The following is a 17,589-nucleotide window of genomic DNA, read 5'->3' on the forward strand; positions in this document are numbered from 1 at the left end:
GCTTCACAGCATTTCTGTAAATCTAATGTGATTCAAAGAATAACGTTAAAAAGTGAAATGAGGGCCTCCCTGGTGGCGCAAGGCCTTAAGTCTCAGCTCTGTGAAGCTATGGGCCGCCACTGCAGCACAAGTTCCGTCCCTGGCCAGGGAGCTACCCACATGGCACAGCAGACCTCTCCTGTCGCCCCCGCTGCCCCCCTCAGCAGTGGATCTGCCTGCTCTGCTCCCCACTCTGTCTCTGGTGGGTCCTCTCACCCACCCAGCCCGGCACCTCTGGCCTATACCCAAGTTCTTCTACAAAATAAATAAAGTTTTTAAAAAATGTTACAGGCCTCTTCTTTTTCCTCTGCAAAGTAGGAACATATCAGGTAGTGGGAGAACACAAGGTCTTGGCCACACATAAACAAGTTTCAAACCACACCCCCCCCAAGTACAGAAGCACTGACTGACCTCCAGGAGGGTCACCCTCCGAAGTTCCTAGATCCTCACCCCCCGCCCATGGCAGGAGCCATCTTCCCATTCTGTAGCACGTGTCCCAGGCAGCGAGCTGGTTAGCAGCTGCCCCGCCCAGCAACCCCGCCTTTTGAGGCCCGCTTTTCTGATGACCCCCTTTTCCCTGATGATCAAAGCTGGAACCCCTACTCCCTCTGCACCACCCCTGCCCACAGTGGTGTGACTGTGCGCTCCAGCCCCTGCAGGACACGCTGCAGAAGCCTGCCCTGTACCAGAGGGTTCACACATGCGGGTGCAGACAGGGCTTTGGTTCTAGCACCGGAACTGATTGGAGAGCTCGCTGCCTCAACAAAGCTTGTGCAGATGCAACAGCGCCAGGAGATGGTGCCGGAGTGATGGACAGCTCTCAGAGGAGGCCGGATACAGGTCAGCAGTGATGGTCAACAGGCATTGGTGCCAGAGATGCCAGTGTCACAACTCGTAGAGTTGCCATTGTACCAACAGCAAACAGCCTTAGAGAGGCTGGACATAAGCCATCTGCAAACAGCTCTTTTAGAAACACCAGGGACAGGGGCCTCCCCAGTGGCGCAGCGGTTGAGCGCTGGGTTGCGAAGCTGCCCGGAGCCTCTGCAGCTCTGGTTCAATCCCCGGCCGCCAGGCGAGGGTCCCACATGGCACGCAGACCTCTCCTGCTGCCTGCTGCTCCCCTCAGCAGTGTACTTCGTCATTTTGCCTGTTCTGCTCCCTGCTCTGGCTCTGGTGAATTCTTTCACCCTCCCACACTTCTGACTGTACCCAGTGCTTGTATAAATAAATCTTAAAAAAAAAAAAGAAAAGAAACACCAGGGACAGACTGACGATGCTCTTTGCAGGCAATGTTAGAGGCAGGGCCAGAGGGAGTTATAGTGATCAAGTCTCCAGAAAGGTCTCAAAATATATTGAGATTTTGAAATCTGCAGAGGTCTTTACAAAGATCTTTCTAGGAGTACTTACATATCTGACCTGCAGCTGTCTATCAAGTGGCTCAAGCTGGCTCCCGCTCTGGCTTGTATCCTCTTCAGGGTGCCACCTTTCAAGCCTGAAGGGGTCCCTTTATAGTCCCAGCTCTTTGGTTGGTGCCAGTGGAGCTCCAATCAGATTGGTCCATTTAGAGCCCTGCATGGTCTCATAAACCTTCAATGGTACCTGTGAGAGCATGAATCTGATTGGTCCATTTACAATTCTGCCACTGTATTCATAAATGAAACACCTGCCAGCGTGTCCAGATGCCTGAGGTTAGGTAGTCTCACTCTGGAGTGCAGGCCGCTGTCACTCAGAGCCCACTAGACAGGACCACAGTCTGCACACAGTAAAGTCCACTCCCACCATGGCATCAGGGATCACAGTGGGAGTGGGCTTCAGCAGGGCCAGAAACTCACCTGCGCAGCCAGGCTCCCCTCTATCACAGCCCACCAGGTCGGTCTACCAACTGCCACAGCACAGCCCAGGTCAATGCTGCCAGAGCTCAGGGATGCCCATAGACTGCACGCTGAGCTTGGGGCCGGGAACACCATGGGCCTCTCTCCCCGTGGCTGGTGTCAAACCTTGCTGCTGAAGCGGCCTCAGCAAAGCTGGTCACACCCCACTGGTTGCACCAGGTGGCGGGGTCCTCATTTAATGTAACTGCTAGAAAATGACCACTGGCCAGTTCTGCCCACAGAGGACAATCTGTCCCCAGAGGACAAACCCACTGGGGCTGCTGTTCCCTCTTGAGTGGCTCCTGGCAGTGTGGACAGCACGTGGCCCCTCAGAGAGTTTGAGAGTGACTCGGCTGTGACAGGCCTGGCAGAAGCTATGGCCACAGAAGCTGTGGCCCAGGGGCCCCTGTATTCCAGGCAGACACTGCAGGTCCCCTCTGTCAGGAGGGTCCAGTCGCGGCCTTGTCATGACTGTCCCACAAGGTGGATAAGGAAGGGGAAAAAACAGAGGGCAGAGGAGATGGTCAGGGAGGAGGTGACCACACCTGCCCTGGTCAGGCTGTAGGAGCCTCCTCCCTGCCCTGCACACTCTCACCGTCTCCAGTCTCTGCTCCCCAAGACACCCCAGGCCTTCCTCAACATGGACCCTCACCAGCACCTCTCTGCTCCCCACACCAGGCAGGGAGGGCTCACAGGGGCTGTCATCACCTCCACTTTCTCTCCCATCTCACCTGCTTTCATCACCAGAGCAACATCAGGAGGATTTTTTTTAAATTTCACTTGTCAATAGAAGAGCTACCTGGGCAGGTAGTGAGCGCCCATCACTAAGAGGACCCAACCCTCACTCTGGATGTTTCCAGTGGATGTGACCACACTGAGGCCTCAGCCCCCTCAGCTCTGAGACCCTTCCTCACTGCAGCTGCCACAGCAGGGGGCCCTAGGTGGTCAGAACCCTGGGTCTCCTGCTGAGTAGCCTGGGTTGCGCTTCTGAGTCTCACTCCCACAGTCATTAGTTAGTTCTGAGTCTCACTCCCACAGTCATTAGTTATGATCCCAGTCATTAGCTGGGATCATGGTATCTGACAACTCACAGGGCATCATGGGTTAAACTGAATAATCCATGCAAATGTTTGTCTTATTTTCATTATTGCCTTTTTCTTTTTTCTTTTTTTTTTTTTTGGCATCATGAAAACTCAATTCAACACTTTCTCCCTCTCCCAGGTATTTTTTTTGTGTGTGTGTGCATGTGTGTGTGTGTGATTGCACAACATTGTCACAGCAACAACAGAAATAAAAGAACTTTTATAGTAAAAATGTTACCTCCCATCCCAGTAGCAAATACTGTAATGATACTTACCTTTCTGTGTTCTTCTCCAGTGTGGCCATGAATACAAGAAGATTCATCCTGAACACAATATTGGATAGAGACTTGGGGGCACCAGCCTGGGTTTGACATGAGATCCTCTCCCTGATGTACATTGAGGGTTACCCTGGGAACATGAGAGAGCCCCAGAATGAGAAAGAAACGTCAGTTCACCCACCTAACATTATACTTTCCACTAGTTGCTGAGGTGGACCCTGTTCCATCTCCCTCTCCCTTCCTGGACTGTGGACAAAGGCTCAGCTCAGGAACTGGGGTGACCTGGGCTAATCCTGCCCCTGGGCCAGGCCAGCAGGGCACACACTCCTCCCTCCCCCTGTGTGGCTCCCTCCAGCTCTGCTCTAGAGAGAGAGAGTAGCTGCAGCTCATAGTGCCCCCTGATTCTGAGGTCAGTGGATTTTCTATGAAAGTTGGGGTTTGGGGGAGGGAGCTGCCAGGGGTGAAGTTGCCACCACATCCTAGCAGGGGCCTGGAAGGGGTGACCTGCCCAGATCCTTACACTTCAAGCCCACCATGAGATATTTCTAAGCCTCCTCCTCTTTTTCAAGTCCAATTTTTACAGTCCTGTCTTGCTCAGAAATGGCTTTTCCATGGAATTGTGTTTACTGAGGTGTTATACTGACATTCTTTATGTGCGATTTCAATTAATTTATTCTGGGACTTAATGTTAATTGATCTCCCATCATCTTATGCAATGTATCTTGTTGTTCCTGTTATACACACACATACACACACACACACACACACTCCCATCTCCTTGGGAACCAGATCCTCACTCAGCACTGGGGTTACTCTGACCCTCTGTTTCTGGGTCCCCTCAAACCTGCCCTCTCTGCAGTGTCTACTCAGCGGTGTCTGAGCCGCCCAAGGAGTCCCTGCACCTCCTGCCTCTGCCCTTGTGGGAAACCAGCCCCTCAGCCTGCATGACAGTGAGGAGGCGAAGGCAAGGTCATGAGGTCAGTGATGGATGGAGGAGACAATTTACTTTTTTTCTTTTGCTTAAGAACTTTTCTTTTTTCCCTCATTGTATTATTGAGTTAACATTGGTTTACACACTGTATGTGTTCAAAGGCACAGGGTCACCCCTCTTCAGATGTTTGTTACCACATCACACCCACCAAAGGGCCCCCATGGTCCTCCACCATAGCCCATTGGGCCCTCTTCCTACCTTGTTTCCTGCTCTTACCCCCACCTTATAGCTTCAATTCTGTGCTCATATTTCTAGAGTTTGGTTTGTTTTAGTTTCTTCTGTCTCTGCTTTGTTTCCTTATATTCCACATATGAATGAAATCATCCAGTATTTAACTTTCTCCTTCAAACTTTTTGACTTAGCATAATCCCATCCACATCTATCCATGTTGCTGCAAATTCAGTATTTCATCCTTTTCACAGCTGAGTAGTATTTCATTGTATATATATATATATATATATATATATAGCTTGTGTTCTTTATCCCCTCATCTGCCGTTGGGCACTTCGGTTGTCTTCATCACTTGGTTATGGTCAACAGTGCTTCTGTGACCATAGGAAGCACATATTCCTTGGAAATAATGTTTTATCTTCTTGGATAAATGGAATGCTTGACCATGGGACAGGTCTATTTTGAATATTTTGAGGAACTTTCATTTGTTTTCCATTGGGGCAGGACTGTACCCATGTGGTATCTATAGAAAAGGGAGGTTCCAGGTTTCCTGCCCCATCCAAGGAAAGGTGGAGCTGAGCAGGGATGAGAAGTTACAGAAGTGGAGGTATAAGTGGAGCAGAGACATGTGAAGAAGCCGCGTTTGCTTCTCAGGCTTGGACTTGTGCCAGGGAGTTCAGGACATGGAAAGAGACACGTGAGGGAGACCAAGATGTGGGTGAGGGACCCATGGTGAGGCTGACAATGGCAGCTGTTATCTTGGTGTGGATTTTGATTTTCTTTGATTTTTTCTTTCTTTGATTTTCTGTTATCTTGGTGTGGATTTTGATTTTCTTCTTTTCCATTCATACTTGCCTGGCCCCTCCTGCCCCTGTCCCATGGGTCTCTACCAGTAGGTGCCTTAGACTGTGGCAGGTTTTCGGGCCTTAGTGGGCCTGCTTTGAGGAAAGCCTGTCTGGCTGGGCATTTACCCACTTGGGGGTTGGGTAACTCTGGGTGTTTCATTTGGCAACTATTTTAACTATATTCTTTTCTCTCTCACTATAGCACATTAATTCTCTGTTGCACACTGTCTATTAAAGTTTTTTTCTACTGAAGGTCTTACACATTAGAGAATGTTTTGTCTTTATGCAGCTGATGACAGATCCCTTGTAGAGTGTGCAGGTTTGAGGGTCAGGGGAACCCCTCATTCTGTCCACTAACAGGAGTAGATTCCATTCCCACCCACCATGTGCCAGAGTTCTTTTTCCTCCTCACCCTTCAGTGGGTCATTCTCACAGGTGTAAGGTGGTAATTCATTGTGGATTTAATTGGCATTTTCCTGATAGCACATGATGATAAACATTTATCCACGTACCTATTGGCCACATGTGTGTGTTCTTTAGAAAAGTACCTATTTACCTCTTCTGCCTCTGTTTTGGTTGGGTTGTTTTCTTGTTTTGGAGTTCTTTGTAGATCTTGGATAGTAACTCCTTCTGGATATATAAGATGCAAATATTTTCTCTGACTCAATATTGTCTTTTCATTTTAATGATAGTTTCCTTCACTATGTAGAAGCTTTTTAGTGTGATGTGATTCCATTGGTTTATTTTTGCTTTTGTTTCCTTGGAGCACAGAAGACATTATGGGCAGTGAAAATACTCTGCATGATATTCTCATGATGGAACAGGTTTGTCCAACATCCACAGAATGGACAACACCAGGACTTTGGCAACTATGACATGCTGGTCCATCACTGGTAACACACGTGTCCATCTGGTCTTAACATGTGATTTGGACGTGATGTGTGGAGAGTTTTATAAATTGAACAGTGTAGTGTAATTTACTTTTGAAAGCATATTTCACGCACATACAAGAACATTTAAATAACACTCAGGGAGACACATAATTAAGTCATTCCCCTCCACCCCCCCCCCCAACATCCCAGTCAGCCAGGACATCTGCTCAAAGCCAGTTAGCAATTTATCATTTCTCTAGAATTTACAAAATAACACTGAAAGCTCAATGATCAGAAAGAAATAACCCAATTTTAAAAGGGACAACAGTGTTGTAAATGCATGGTGCCTCATTTGAAAAATGGACAAAAGACTGTAACAGACCCTACGTCACCAAGAAGAGACACAGACGGCAAGGAAGAACATGAACAGATGCTCAGCATCACAGGGCACTAGGAAAAGACAAAAAGAACAACAGTGATGCCATCACACCTGGTAGAGGCTGAAAAATGCAAACCCTGCACAAGTGCTGCCCAGGATGTGGACAACAGGCTCCTCCTCCCTGCCGGCCAGAATGCAAAATGGCGCGGTCACTGTGGAAGATCTTTGACAGTTTCTTTGAAAACCCAAAAACTTGGCATACAGCCCAGAGATCACTGCCCCAGCTAGTTACACAACCAATTAGAAACTTTTATTTGCATAAAACCCTGCATGCATGTAAATGCTTATAGCAGAACACCTGTAAGTGTGAGCTGTCCATAATGACTTTCTTCCAAAAACAACAGTATCTGAAGAAATGGAAAAGATGGCTGACACCTGAAGTGGGGTGTGGGCATGCATAGGTGGGTACACCTGGGCTGAGAGACTGGGCTTATAAGGGCGGCGTCACAGGGCTGCCAGCAGAGCAAAAGAGAGACCAGAGGAGAACCAGCGGAGGCCACGAGAGAATGCCCAGAAAGAGTGAAGATTCGCGGGGGCTAGGAGTCCTGGCAGCCTCCTGGAGCCCCAGCACCCCACCTGCCGTGTACCTGGTAAACCCACTAGAAGCCTGAAAAAGCCACTGAGGGTTCCAGGACTGCTCCTTCACCCATCTGCTCAGATCATAGAGATCCTGCTCTGTGCCCTTCCTGCCACTACAAGATGCTACAGGAAGTACAAGGAGGTGCAAACCAGAGGTGGGATGTGGGGATGGAGCCATTACAGAGAATCGCTGCTCCTGACAAATCAGCCTAGTCACACCATTGAAGTAATTAATTTAAAGACATGACAATTGCACAAAAGAATGAGCCCTTCCCAACCACAACACTACCTCAGTGCCCTTTTAGCCTCTGGAACATGCAGCTCTGCTCCCAAGGCTGCCTCCTGGGACCTGACCTAACACACCTGCCCTCTTCAGGTGCAACAATTTCTGCCAAGTGTGTCTGCACAAGCATCTAATTCTTTCCATGTGTGTGTGCACGCGCGCCACTGAAAGGAGGACTCTGGTGAAGCTTTTCTTAGATGTGATCCAAGAACCCCCATCTGTGACCCCAACACCTCTCCCAAACATCACTCCTCACCAGTGTCAATGTTATAAAAACAAGGAAAGTCTGAGAAACTGTCATCCAAACTGGATGGGATTATGCAGCATAAAATGGATATTAGCAAAAACTAATGAAAGTATGGCATTTAGTAATTATGTCAAGATTGCTGCATTAGTTGTAACAAAAAAAAAACAAACAAAAAAGTGGGGCCTCCCCTGGTGGTGCAGGCAGTTGAGCGCCACTCTGTGAAGCTGTCTGCAGCCTCTGCAGCACAGGTTCAATCCTGGCCTGCAGCAAGGGTCCCCACATGGCGCTGCAGACCTCTCCTGTCTTACCCGCTGCTCCCCCCAGCAGTGTATTTCACCAGTCTGCCTGTTCTGTTCCCCGCTCTGTCTCTGGTGAATCCTCTCACCCTTCTGCGCATTTTGCCTGTACCCGGGTTCTTGTATAAATAAATAAAATCTTTAAAAAACAAAACAAAACTGTATTCATGTAGGAAGAGTAAACAAAGTGGAAATGGTGTGGGATAAACAAGAACTGCACTACCTTCGCACTTTTCTGTAAATTTAACAGTATTCTTTAAATGTTATTTTTTAATGTCCTCAATACTAAATAGGTTGTAGAAGGAAAAAATGATCTCCTTTCCTGTTTCCCCAGGTATCACCATCCAGGGACTGGAGAGAGGGGTCCTGGGAGAAAAGCTGGAAACCTCACAGCCAGGGCAGGCTCCGGAGTCTCCTCTCCTCTGAGCCCTGCTGCTCTGACTCCTCGCAGAGCATCTCACCCCAGGACACCGCCCTCCAGGATCCCCAACTCTGCCCACCTCAGCCCCCGCCCCGTCCTGGCGGCTCCACCAGAATCCGGAGCAGCGCGGCAGCGCCCCCGTGTGGCCACAGGGCTGAGCACAGGAGCCCAGAGCCGCCCTTTCTCCTGCTCAGCCAGGCCCTCCCCAGGCTCCCTGGGCCCCCAGCGGCAGGACAGGGATCTGCACACAAGGGGGCGCCCAAGTCCAGTCAGTGTCAGGTCAGAAGTCCCCAAATTTTCTTAGTCCCATGGACAAAAAGGCAAAACCAGGTTTCCAGGTCAAAACAGCTGATTCCCAGATTATGGGCAGATTTCCCCAAATACAGATGTTCCTTCAGTCTTGGATGGAACCTTGGACTCCAGAGTCTCTGTACTTTGTTTCTGCTTCTGCTTCCAGGGGTGAAAGCACCTCCTGGGAATTAACAATCAATTCTACCCAGGAGCCCAGGTCCTCGCCCAGGAAAAGGACAAGGTTCCAGGAAAAAGACAAGGCCTGAGGGCTACCATCCATCCACATCTTGCAGCAGAGGGGGTGCGGGAGTGATCAGAGCTGGGGAGAGACATGGAGGAGCTGGGTGGTGATATGGGAAGGAAGGTGGAAGGGCTGCACCTAATAGGAACAAAAAAAGTGGAAAGATGACCCACGATGTAAGGAAAAAATATATATTTAAATCATCTCTATCCTTGATGGGCCTTCCTGGTGGTTCACGGGGTTAAGCACAGCACTGTGGAGATAGCCACAGTCTCTGTAGCATGAGTTCGATTTCCCAGCCCGCCAGGGAGCTACCCACATGGTGCAGCAGACCTCGACTGTCTCACTAGCTGCTCCCCTCAGCAGTGTGTTTCAGCCAATCTGCTGTTCTGTTCCTCACTCTGTCTCTGGTGAATCCTCTCACGCCCCACACCTCTGGCCTATACTCCAGTTCTTGTGTGCATAAATAAACAAATCTTTAAAGAAAAATTCTCCATCCTTGAATGGGGGGAGGGCTGAGGAGAGCCCCCAGGGTGTGGCTAGAAAAATGGGGATGTTCCTGGAAATGGAGCAGAGAATGAAAATGGGGCTAGGGGGTGGGGTCCAAAAGGAGTTGTAGGGGAACCAGAGAGGACTGGGCAGGGAAGGATTAGTATGGGGGACACTGAGGGAAAGGTCTGTGTGGGTAACATGGGCTCTGGCTGGGGCTGGGAGAGTCTCTGTCTCCCCTGGTGGGACTGCAGAGGGGCTGGTGCTGTAACTGACCAGGGAATCACTTAAGTTCTGGGCCTTTCCTGTCCGTGCAGGGCTGGTGTGACTCAAACACGCACACTCAGGCTGATGAAGGAGAGAGATGAGGAGAGGACAGATGGTTAGGAGGAGGCCCCCATTTCCTGAGCCACAACATCCTCCCTAACTCCCCAATGCTGGGGGATCAGGAAGCCAAAAGGAGGGCAGAGCAAGGCCTGTGTCCCCTGGAGGACCAGGGGGCTGATTCTGGAGTTCCAGGGCCCCACTCCCTCCAGGCAGGTGCCGGAGTCCAGCTCTGACCAGGGCAGCAGGGTCCCTACAGGTTGAGACAGTGTCGGCAGAATGGAGGGATGAGGGGAGGGGGAGATGAGGTAGATGAGTTTGTGAGGAGACACTGACACTTGACATCTCCCACTGATAACCTCAGCGGAGCTTTATTTATACATCAGAAATTATTTGATCATTACATCATGCAATCATGATTGATTTTATTTTACAGAGTTCAGAATTTATTAATGATTATTAACAGTGCACAGTCCTTTTTTAAATTTTCCCAGTCTATGATTAACTCGGTTACATTAACTCGGTTACATATTTCCCTAGGTATGAATGTTATTCAGAAAATAGAAACAGGTGCTACACACGACGTGATTAATGCGGTCAAGCTGGTAACTAAAACAAGGCTAAGCAGGCATTGTAAGATCAAGGGCGGCTTCCTATTTTCTATATAGAACCAAGGGGTCCCGGTACCATGGGAACAGTATGTGGGGTGTATTTCTTGGACCATTTCGCCTCCCGGGGTGCCTCAGGGCCTTCGCTAGTGGGGACTTTAGCCGGGCTTGGTTCCAACAGCTCTATCAAGGGTGGCTTGTTAAAGAACTCAATGCTACTCATGGTAACTGAATTACAAATTGGAGGACATGGAGAATTATTGGGAACCGTTTCACTATCAATTGTGTTCGAAGGCTCATTTCTCAAATTACTGAGGTGTGCATTACCAAAACTGGCATTGATGCCAGCACACATTGTTTTATTCTGAAGCTTATAGAAAATTTCCATGGTTTCAATAACTGCCACAAACAAATGAAAGGAAGTAGCAGGAGCCAGCTATGGAGTTTTCTTTTCAGAAATTTTCCTCATGCCTGGACCTTGTCAGATAGCATGGGTAGCATGGCCCACGCCATTCTCCTGGTGATTCTGTTCCCGGACGCCTCCCTTATAAGCCCTGTGTTAGCCCAGCTAAATCCCACCTATGTATGCCCACACCCTATTCCAGGTGCCCGCCATCAGGCATGCATTCAGGACTGCAGGGATCCATCATCAATCCTAACGGCAAGAGGGAAGAAAAGCCTGACAATCATTTACCCTACACACACTGACCATCTCACACACTGACCTGCAGCCTGAGTGTAGCTTCCTCCTTTTCCTCCTGTGGGAGGGAGCATCATGTGAGGCCAGGGAGGAGTCAGGCTATGAAGCCCTAACAAAATCCCCAAGTCTGGAACACAGGGAAGTTTCCAGAACTGTGACTGGACACTTAGGGCAGGATCAGGAAATATGAAGAAAGGAGATGAGAGGGCACTAGACCAACTGCCTCCTGGGTCTGCCCTCAGCAGGGACCTTCCCCTCCTCTGCCATTTACTGGAATCAGGGCCCCAGCACCAGAATTATCAAGGGGAACAATGTGACTCATTTTCAAAAATGCTTTACAAAAGAGGATTAGTGTAGGGTAAGGTAAAAGGTATCAGGCTTTTCTGCCCTCCCACCATCAGGATAGATGACGGAACCCTGTGGTCCTGAACACATGCCTGATGGCGGGCACCTGGAATAGGGTGTGGGCATAGGTAGATGGGATTCACCTGGGCTGAGACTGGGCTTTCAAGGTCGGCATCACGGGGACGCCAGCAGAAGCCAAAAGAGAAGCCGAGAAGCAGCAGAAGCCGAAGAGAAGCCGAAAGAGAAGAAGCCCGAAGCAGAGAACGCCAGAGAGCCCAGATAGAGTGAAGATTTGCTGGGGGCTGGGAGGACTGCCAGCCTCCCAGCACCCCTGCCTGCCATGTACCCGCTGAACCCCAATAAAAACCTGCAAAACCACTGAGGACTCTGACTCCTCCTTTACCCGGTCTGCTGGATCAGGAAACCTGCTCCATGCCCTGTTCTTGACCCTACAGTAAGTAAAATCCATATCAAGCTTTTCGCCTTCCCACCATTAGATTAAACGCATGCCTGATGGTGGGCACCTGGAGTAGGGTGTGGGCATGCATAGGTGGGATACACCTGGGCTGAGAGTGCAGCCCATAAGGGTGGCATCATGGGAACGCCAAGGGAACAGCAGAACCACCAGAAGGAGGACAAGCGAGAGAGCAGCACCAGCAGAGAAGCAGAGACCACTAGAAAACGCAGGATAGTCCAGAAAGAGTGAAGACTTGCTGGGGGCTGGGAGGCCTGCCAGTGCCTATCAGTCTCCTGACCCCACCATCCCGCACCCCTGCCTTCCCTGTACCTGGTAAACTCAATAAAAGCCTGAAAAAGCCACCGAGGGCTCCAGGACTCCTTCTTCACCCATCAGCTCGGGTCATAGAGAACCTGCACTGTGCTCATGCTGCTCTCACAATGGTACTTCCCATTACCAGGTAGGGCTAGTTCTACCTGTGGCCTCAAAGCCCTCAGTGGACATGATCCCCCCCACTTCCTTCCCTATCTGAGCGCTTCCTCCTACACATCACAGGTGCACCAGTGCAACTCCAGTGAGCACAGGTCCAAGGAGAACCAGGCCAGCAACGATGTCCACAGCGGAGTCGAGGAGCTGAAGAGAGGGATCTGGAAGGGAAGGGGAGACCCTGAGCCCCAGGCCTCATCCTGACCCTCTGAAGGTCTCCAGAAGGATTCTTGATGTCCCTGAGAAGCTCTATGCCCACATCCCCCTCCTTACCCCAAGTCAGGAATCGGGGCTCCAGCAGCCCCTCATGCTGCACATGGCACGTGTATCTCTGCTCCTCTCCAGAAGGCACCACCACAGCTGCCCACTTCTGAAAGTTTCCATCCCCCCCAGGCCTGGTCTCCACCAGCTCCATGTCCTGGGTCAGGTCTTTCCCATCTCGTTGCCAGGTCAGGGTGATGTCCGCGGGGTAGAAGCCCAGGGCCCAGCACCTCAGGGTGACCTTCTGGTCAGAGGTGGGGAGGCGGGTCACCTGTGTCTTTGGGGCCTCTGAGGAGAAGGGTGAGAACTTACACACTCTGGGTTTTTCTTTCATGGACCCTGAAAAACCCTCCTGTGACCATCCTCAGAATGGACAGGGCAGTGGGTTTGGAAAAAGGAAGCACAAAAATCTAGAAACCAGCCTGGTCTGGGGAGTCTCGGATAATCTCTTGTTCCTTAGAAAGTTCTAAAATAAGGTGACAACTCTGGATAGGAGGACCCAGTTCTCTAAGGAGGAGAGCACAGACTTGTGCTCCTGACCTGGGGACTCACAAAAGCAGAGTCAGATCAGAAAAATGTCCTCAGACCAATAACAAGACCCTGAGAGAAAAACTGATGGTTCCCAAGAGGACTGCTGGGTCAAAAGGATCAGTGAGGGGTGATTTCAGGGCTGGTCTCCCCTCAGGCTCAGAGGAAAACTTCTGAGGAAAAGTGGGGTCCTCTGGGGAGTCAGGAAACCCAGGGGGCTCCCCTTCCCCTGACCAGAGAGGGGGCACTGCTGTGACCCTGACTCCACCCTCCCCTTGGGTGCCACCTGAGGGGGGTTTGGAGACCTCGCGGCCCCTCTTACCTACGTGCTGCAGCGTCTCCTTCCCGAGCTCCAGGTACCTGCGCAGCGACTCCACGCACGTGCCCTCCAGGTAGTTCCTGAAACGCTCGGCCACTCCCTCAGCCTCCCACTTGCGCCGGGAGATCTGAGCGGCCGTGTCCGCCGCGGTCCAGGAGCGCAGGTCCCCGTTCAGGGCCAGGTAATCGGCGCCGTCGTAGGCGAACTGACTTTACCCGCGGAGGAGGCGCCCGTCGGGCCCCATGTCGCAGCCAGACATCATCTGGAGGGTGTGAGAGCCTGTCCCCGCCCCGTCACCCCGCGGTCACCCCGCCCGCCCCCGCCGGGAATAAACCGAAACTGACGCGGGAACCCCGCGGGGAACGTCCCGGGGCTCGTCCCGGGTCGAGGGTCCGGCGGGTCCCCCTGCCTCGGGGGACGCTCGGGCCGGGGTCTGGGGTCCCGCCCGCCCGCGGGGGTGGGGTCGTGAGCGCCCCGGCCCGCCCCGCTCACCGGCCGCGCTCTGGTTGTAGTAGCCGCGCAGGTTGTTCAGGCTGACTCGGAACATCTGCGTGTTGGCCTTCGCTCTCCGCGTCTCCCCCTCCCAGTACCCCGGGCCCTCCTGCTCCATCCAGGGCGCCTGCGGCTCCATCCTCGGCCCCGCCGCGTCGCTGTCGAACCGCACGAACTGCGTGTCGTCCACGGAGCCCACCTCCATGTAGCGGGGCTGCCCGGGGCCGGGCCGGGACATCGCGGTGTCGAAATACCTCAGGGAGTGGGAGCCTGGGGGCGGGAGGGAGACCCGGGCTGACCCTCCTCCCGCGCGGGTCCCGGGGAGACGGGGCGGGAGGGGAGGGGGCGAGGGAGCTCCTGAGATTGAAATGGGGGCAGCAGGTGAGAAGGCTGGAGACTCAGAGGGGCGGCAGGAGGCTGAGAGGGACAAAGGGGTCAGGGCAGGTTGGGGTCAAGGGGAACAACAGGGTCAGAGGCAGGGGAGACTTGCTTTTTCTGGGACCTAAGCGCCCCGCCGGGGTTCCTCTCTCCTATGAGACCTTTTCGCTCCTGAGCCCACACTCACCTGCCCAGGTCTCTGTCAGGGCCCCTGAAAGCAGCAGCAGGAGGGTTGGGGGCCTCATGACGGGTGCTCTTGGGTCAGGGGAGACTGAGTCCACACTGGTTGCAGCTGTGATGCTGGCTGGAGTCTTTGGAGACCCTCCAGGCAATGGAGAGTGAGAACTGGGGGTGAGTCACCAGTATGTTGTGGGAGATGTGAAACTGTGGGGAGATGAAGAATCCCCAACAGTAACCTTCCCTGCCCCCTGCACAGCCCACAGGGCTGAGACCCTGAGAACCACACCAGATACCTGGGACTTTGCTGCCCCCTCCTCTCCTGCTCCAAGGCCTTTGTCACACTGTTGCCTCCCTGAGTCCAGGCCAGGGACTGGGGCAGCGCTTTTTCAAGCTTTTTTGTTTCAAGATCTCTGCAGTTTTAAAATTAGCCAGGACCCCGGTATAAGTTTAGGAGGTTATAGTTCTCAGTATTTACTACATGAAGAATAAAGACAATTTAAAGATATTTTCATTTAATTTAAAATAATATTAATAATCCATTGTGTGTTCAAAGTGTCTTAAAGAAATGTAGATATTTAATGAAAATAATCAGGGTCATGAGTGGATCTTTTACAGCTTATATTTTTTTGCAATTTTTCTTCTCTGTCTCACTAGAGGCATGTTGGACTGTCATAGTTTCTCCTGCATTTACTCTTTGTTTTGGTGGGTCAATGAAAAACTATACAGCCTCTCTGAAATTTGTGAAAATAGCATTTTAAGTATTTTTCACATAATTGTGACTATTTAACTTTGTTACACTTCTGCCATAAATTGAAACTATACAAGTGGTGGTTTTTCAAATGTTATTTGCAAAGTGAGTGGTAGAACAGTATCATTGAATGTTTTCTGTTATATTAATTCCATAGGCCTTTATTAATTATTAATCTTGTACTAATACATGACTTTAAAAAGTGATGCATTGTCTTACCAGGTTATATGATCTTTATGTTAATTATTCAAGAATCAAATTTTGAAAATCATACATGTTTCATGTTCCAAAAATCCCCAAAGAAAAGTAAGTGGCTACTGGAAGTTGTCAAGTTTACAGTGACGGGACACAATTTTGCACTATCTGGTTTTCACGTGGCGCTTGCACTTTATCAAGGTAGTTAATTACTATCAGTTGTCAACTGTCACTTGATTTTCTTAAAGGGACAGCTCACATTCACTTTCTAGAAAGTGTGTACAGATTAACAAAATCTAAATAATGATAGTGTTTTGTCATTCATCCCTTCAAGTAAAGATGGTAGTACCCCCCCCCCAAAAGGTCTAATTCTCCTTATACAAATTAGTTTCCTTGGCACATAGTACTTTGGATTGTGGCAGAAGTGACTTACATGTGCTCTGTGTCATCAGAAACTGGGTTTACTTTGTGTCCAGATTCTTTCTCTCAGGCTTGAGTTGATGCTCCCTGCTTTCCTGAGCCTCCCTGGCTAGGACCCCACAGCCCTTCATATTGGACAGGGTGGTTTCTGTCCACGTCCTGCTCCCTCCCTCTTGCTCCCTCCTGGGCAGACCTTCTCCACTGGGCTCAGGTGCTAGACCTGCCTGTGGAAGGCTGACAATGAGAGGTCGTCACCAAACTTGAGGCCTCATTTCAATGCTTTTCTGTTTCTCATTGTTAACAACAGCTGACAGTGTTTTTTACTCCCTCTGGCCTGAAAATGCTTTGTTTGTAACATTTTTATTTTAAAGATTTATTTGTGCATACAAGAACTGGGGTGTGCGAGAGGGTGAGAGGATTCACCAGAGACAGAGCGGAGAACAGAACAGGCAAACTGACTGAAATACACTGCTGAGGGGAGCAGCGGGCAAGCCAGGAGAGGTCTGCTGCGCCATGTGGGTGTCTCCCTGGCCAACCAGAAATCAATCCTGCGCTGCAGAGGCTCAGGACAGCTTCACAGCGCTGTGCTCAACAGGCAGCGCCACCGGGGAGGCCCAACATTTTGATTTTTTATAGGGAATACAGTTTATAGCCTAAGAAGTGTACCATATATGTGTGTTTACACACACACACACATCATAAGCAAAATAAAGCAGGTCTTCCTAAATTTTGAAAGGGATATCGGGTGGTAGTCGTCCGGCTCAGCACAGAGCTGAAGGGCTGGGCTACGTGTCTGCTCTGATCAGGGCCCTCACAGCCCTTCCTCCCCTCCTCAAGATGCTGTTCTCTGTGGGACCCATGTAGGGTCTCCCTATTCTTTACTGGGTGTGGGCATTCATTACTATATTGTCAGTTCTAATGCTTTTTTTAAAAAGACTTATTTATTGATTTATACAAGAACCGGGGTACAGGCCAGATGTGCAGGAGGGTGAGAGGATTCACCAGAGACAGAGCGGGGAACAGAACAGGCAGACTGACGAAATACACCACTGAGGGGAGCAGCAGGCGAGACAGGAGAGGTCTGCAGTCCATGTGGGACCCTTGCCGGCTGGCTGGGATTGAACCAGCACTGCAGAGGCTGCAGACAGCTTCACAGTGTGGCACTCAACCACCTGGGCCACCAGGGGAGCCCAATTCTAATGCTTTTAAGAAGGTGGATTTGTATCTCATACCTATCTCACATTTTTAGCTCTTTTCAGTGGGAAGGTGTCCATCCATCCAGCCCACCTTGGTCAGGTGCAAATTCTAAGGCAAAATCATTCAGTGACAAGATGACGGGTCCTAGAGTAGAAGGTCAGAGCCTGAGAACATGTGACTGAGGGGGAAGTGCCAAGTGTTTGATAAGTGTCAGGTATTGTGTAATTTATTTTTTATAATAAATGATTTTGATAATAACTAATATTTGCTATTCACGCTCACACAGAGGATTCATAAATACTCAAGAACATACACAAATAAATAAGTCACCTCATCCTCAGTCAACCAAGTCGCCTCTACTCTGAACCCACTGTAGTCAGCAACTTCTTATTTTCTCCCCAGAAAAGTCTATGTATGCACTGATGTGTTAGGTCTGTAAAAAGAGCTTGGACCACAGACCAGGAGAAAATATTTGCAAAATATGACTAATATACTACATGTTTTAGAATATGCATG

General features: G+C 50.3%; 1 protein-coding gene and 1 pseudogene across 2 annotated transcripts in view; one reads left to right on the top strand and one right to left on the bottom strand.

The window, feature by feature from the left end:
* Positions 1-14,578, bottom strand: part of LOC311167576 (saoe class I histocompatibility antigen, A alpha chain-like) — a 56,149-nt pseudogene extending 41,571 nt beyond the window's left edge. The window contains exons 1-3 of the transcript in view: positions 14,521-14,578; positions 13,956-14,225; positions 13,467-13,742 (exon numbers count right to left, since the gene is read on the bottom strand). The product of the transcript in view is annotated as a saoe class I histocompatibility antigen, A alpha chain-like (transcript). The remainder of the gene's footprint in view (positions 1-13,466; positions 13,743-13,955; positions 14,226-14,520) is intronic.
* An 86-nt stretch (positions 14,579-14,664) lies between these two features.
* The window catches only part of LOC311167659 (class I histocompatibility antigen, Gogo-OKO alpha chain-like), a gene marked incomplete at both ends in the record, with an annotated part of 202,124 nt that continues 199,199 nt past the window's right edge, over positions 14,665-17,589 (top strand). Inside the window, one exon of the mRNA XM_084228721.1 lies at positions 14,665-14,671. Coding sequence (XP_084084847.1) covers positions 14,665-14,671 — 7 coding nt within the window. The remainder of the gene's footprint in view (positions 14,672-17,589) is intronic.

The sequence above is a fragment of the Talpa europaea genome (assembly GCF_964194135.1).
Source record: "Talpa europaea genome assembly, chromosome: 2".
NCBI classification, from domain to species: domain Eukaryota; kingdom Metazoa; phylum Chordata; class Mammalia; order Eulipotyphla; family Talpidae; genus Talpa; species Talpa europaea.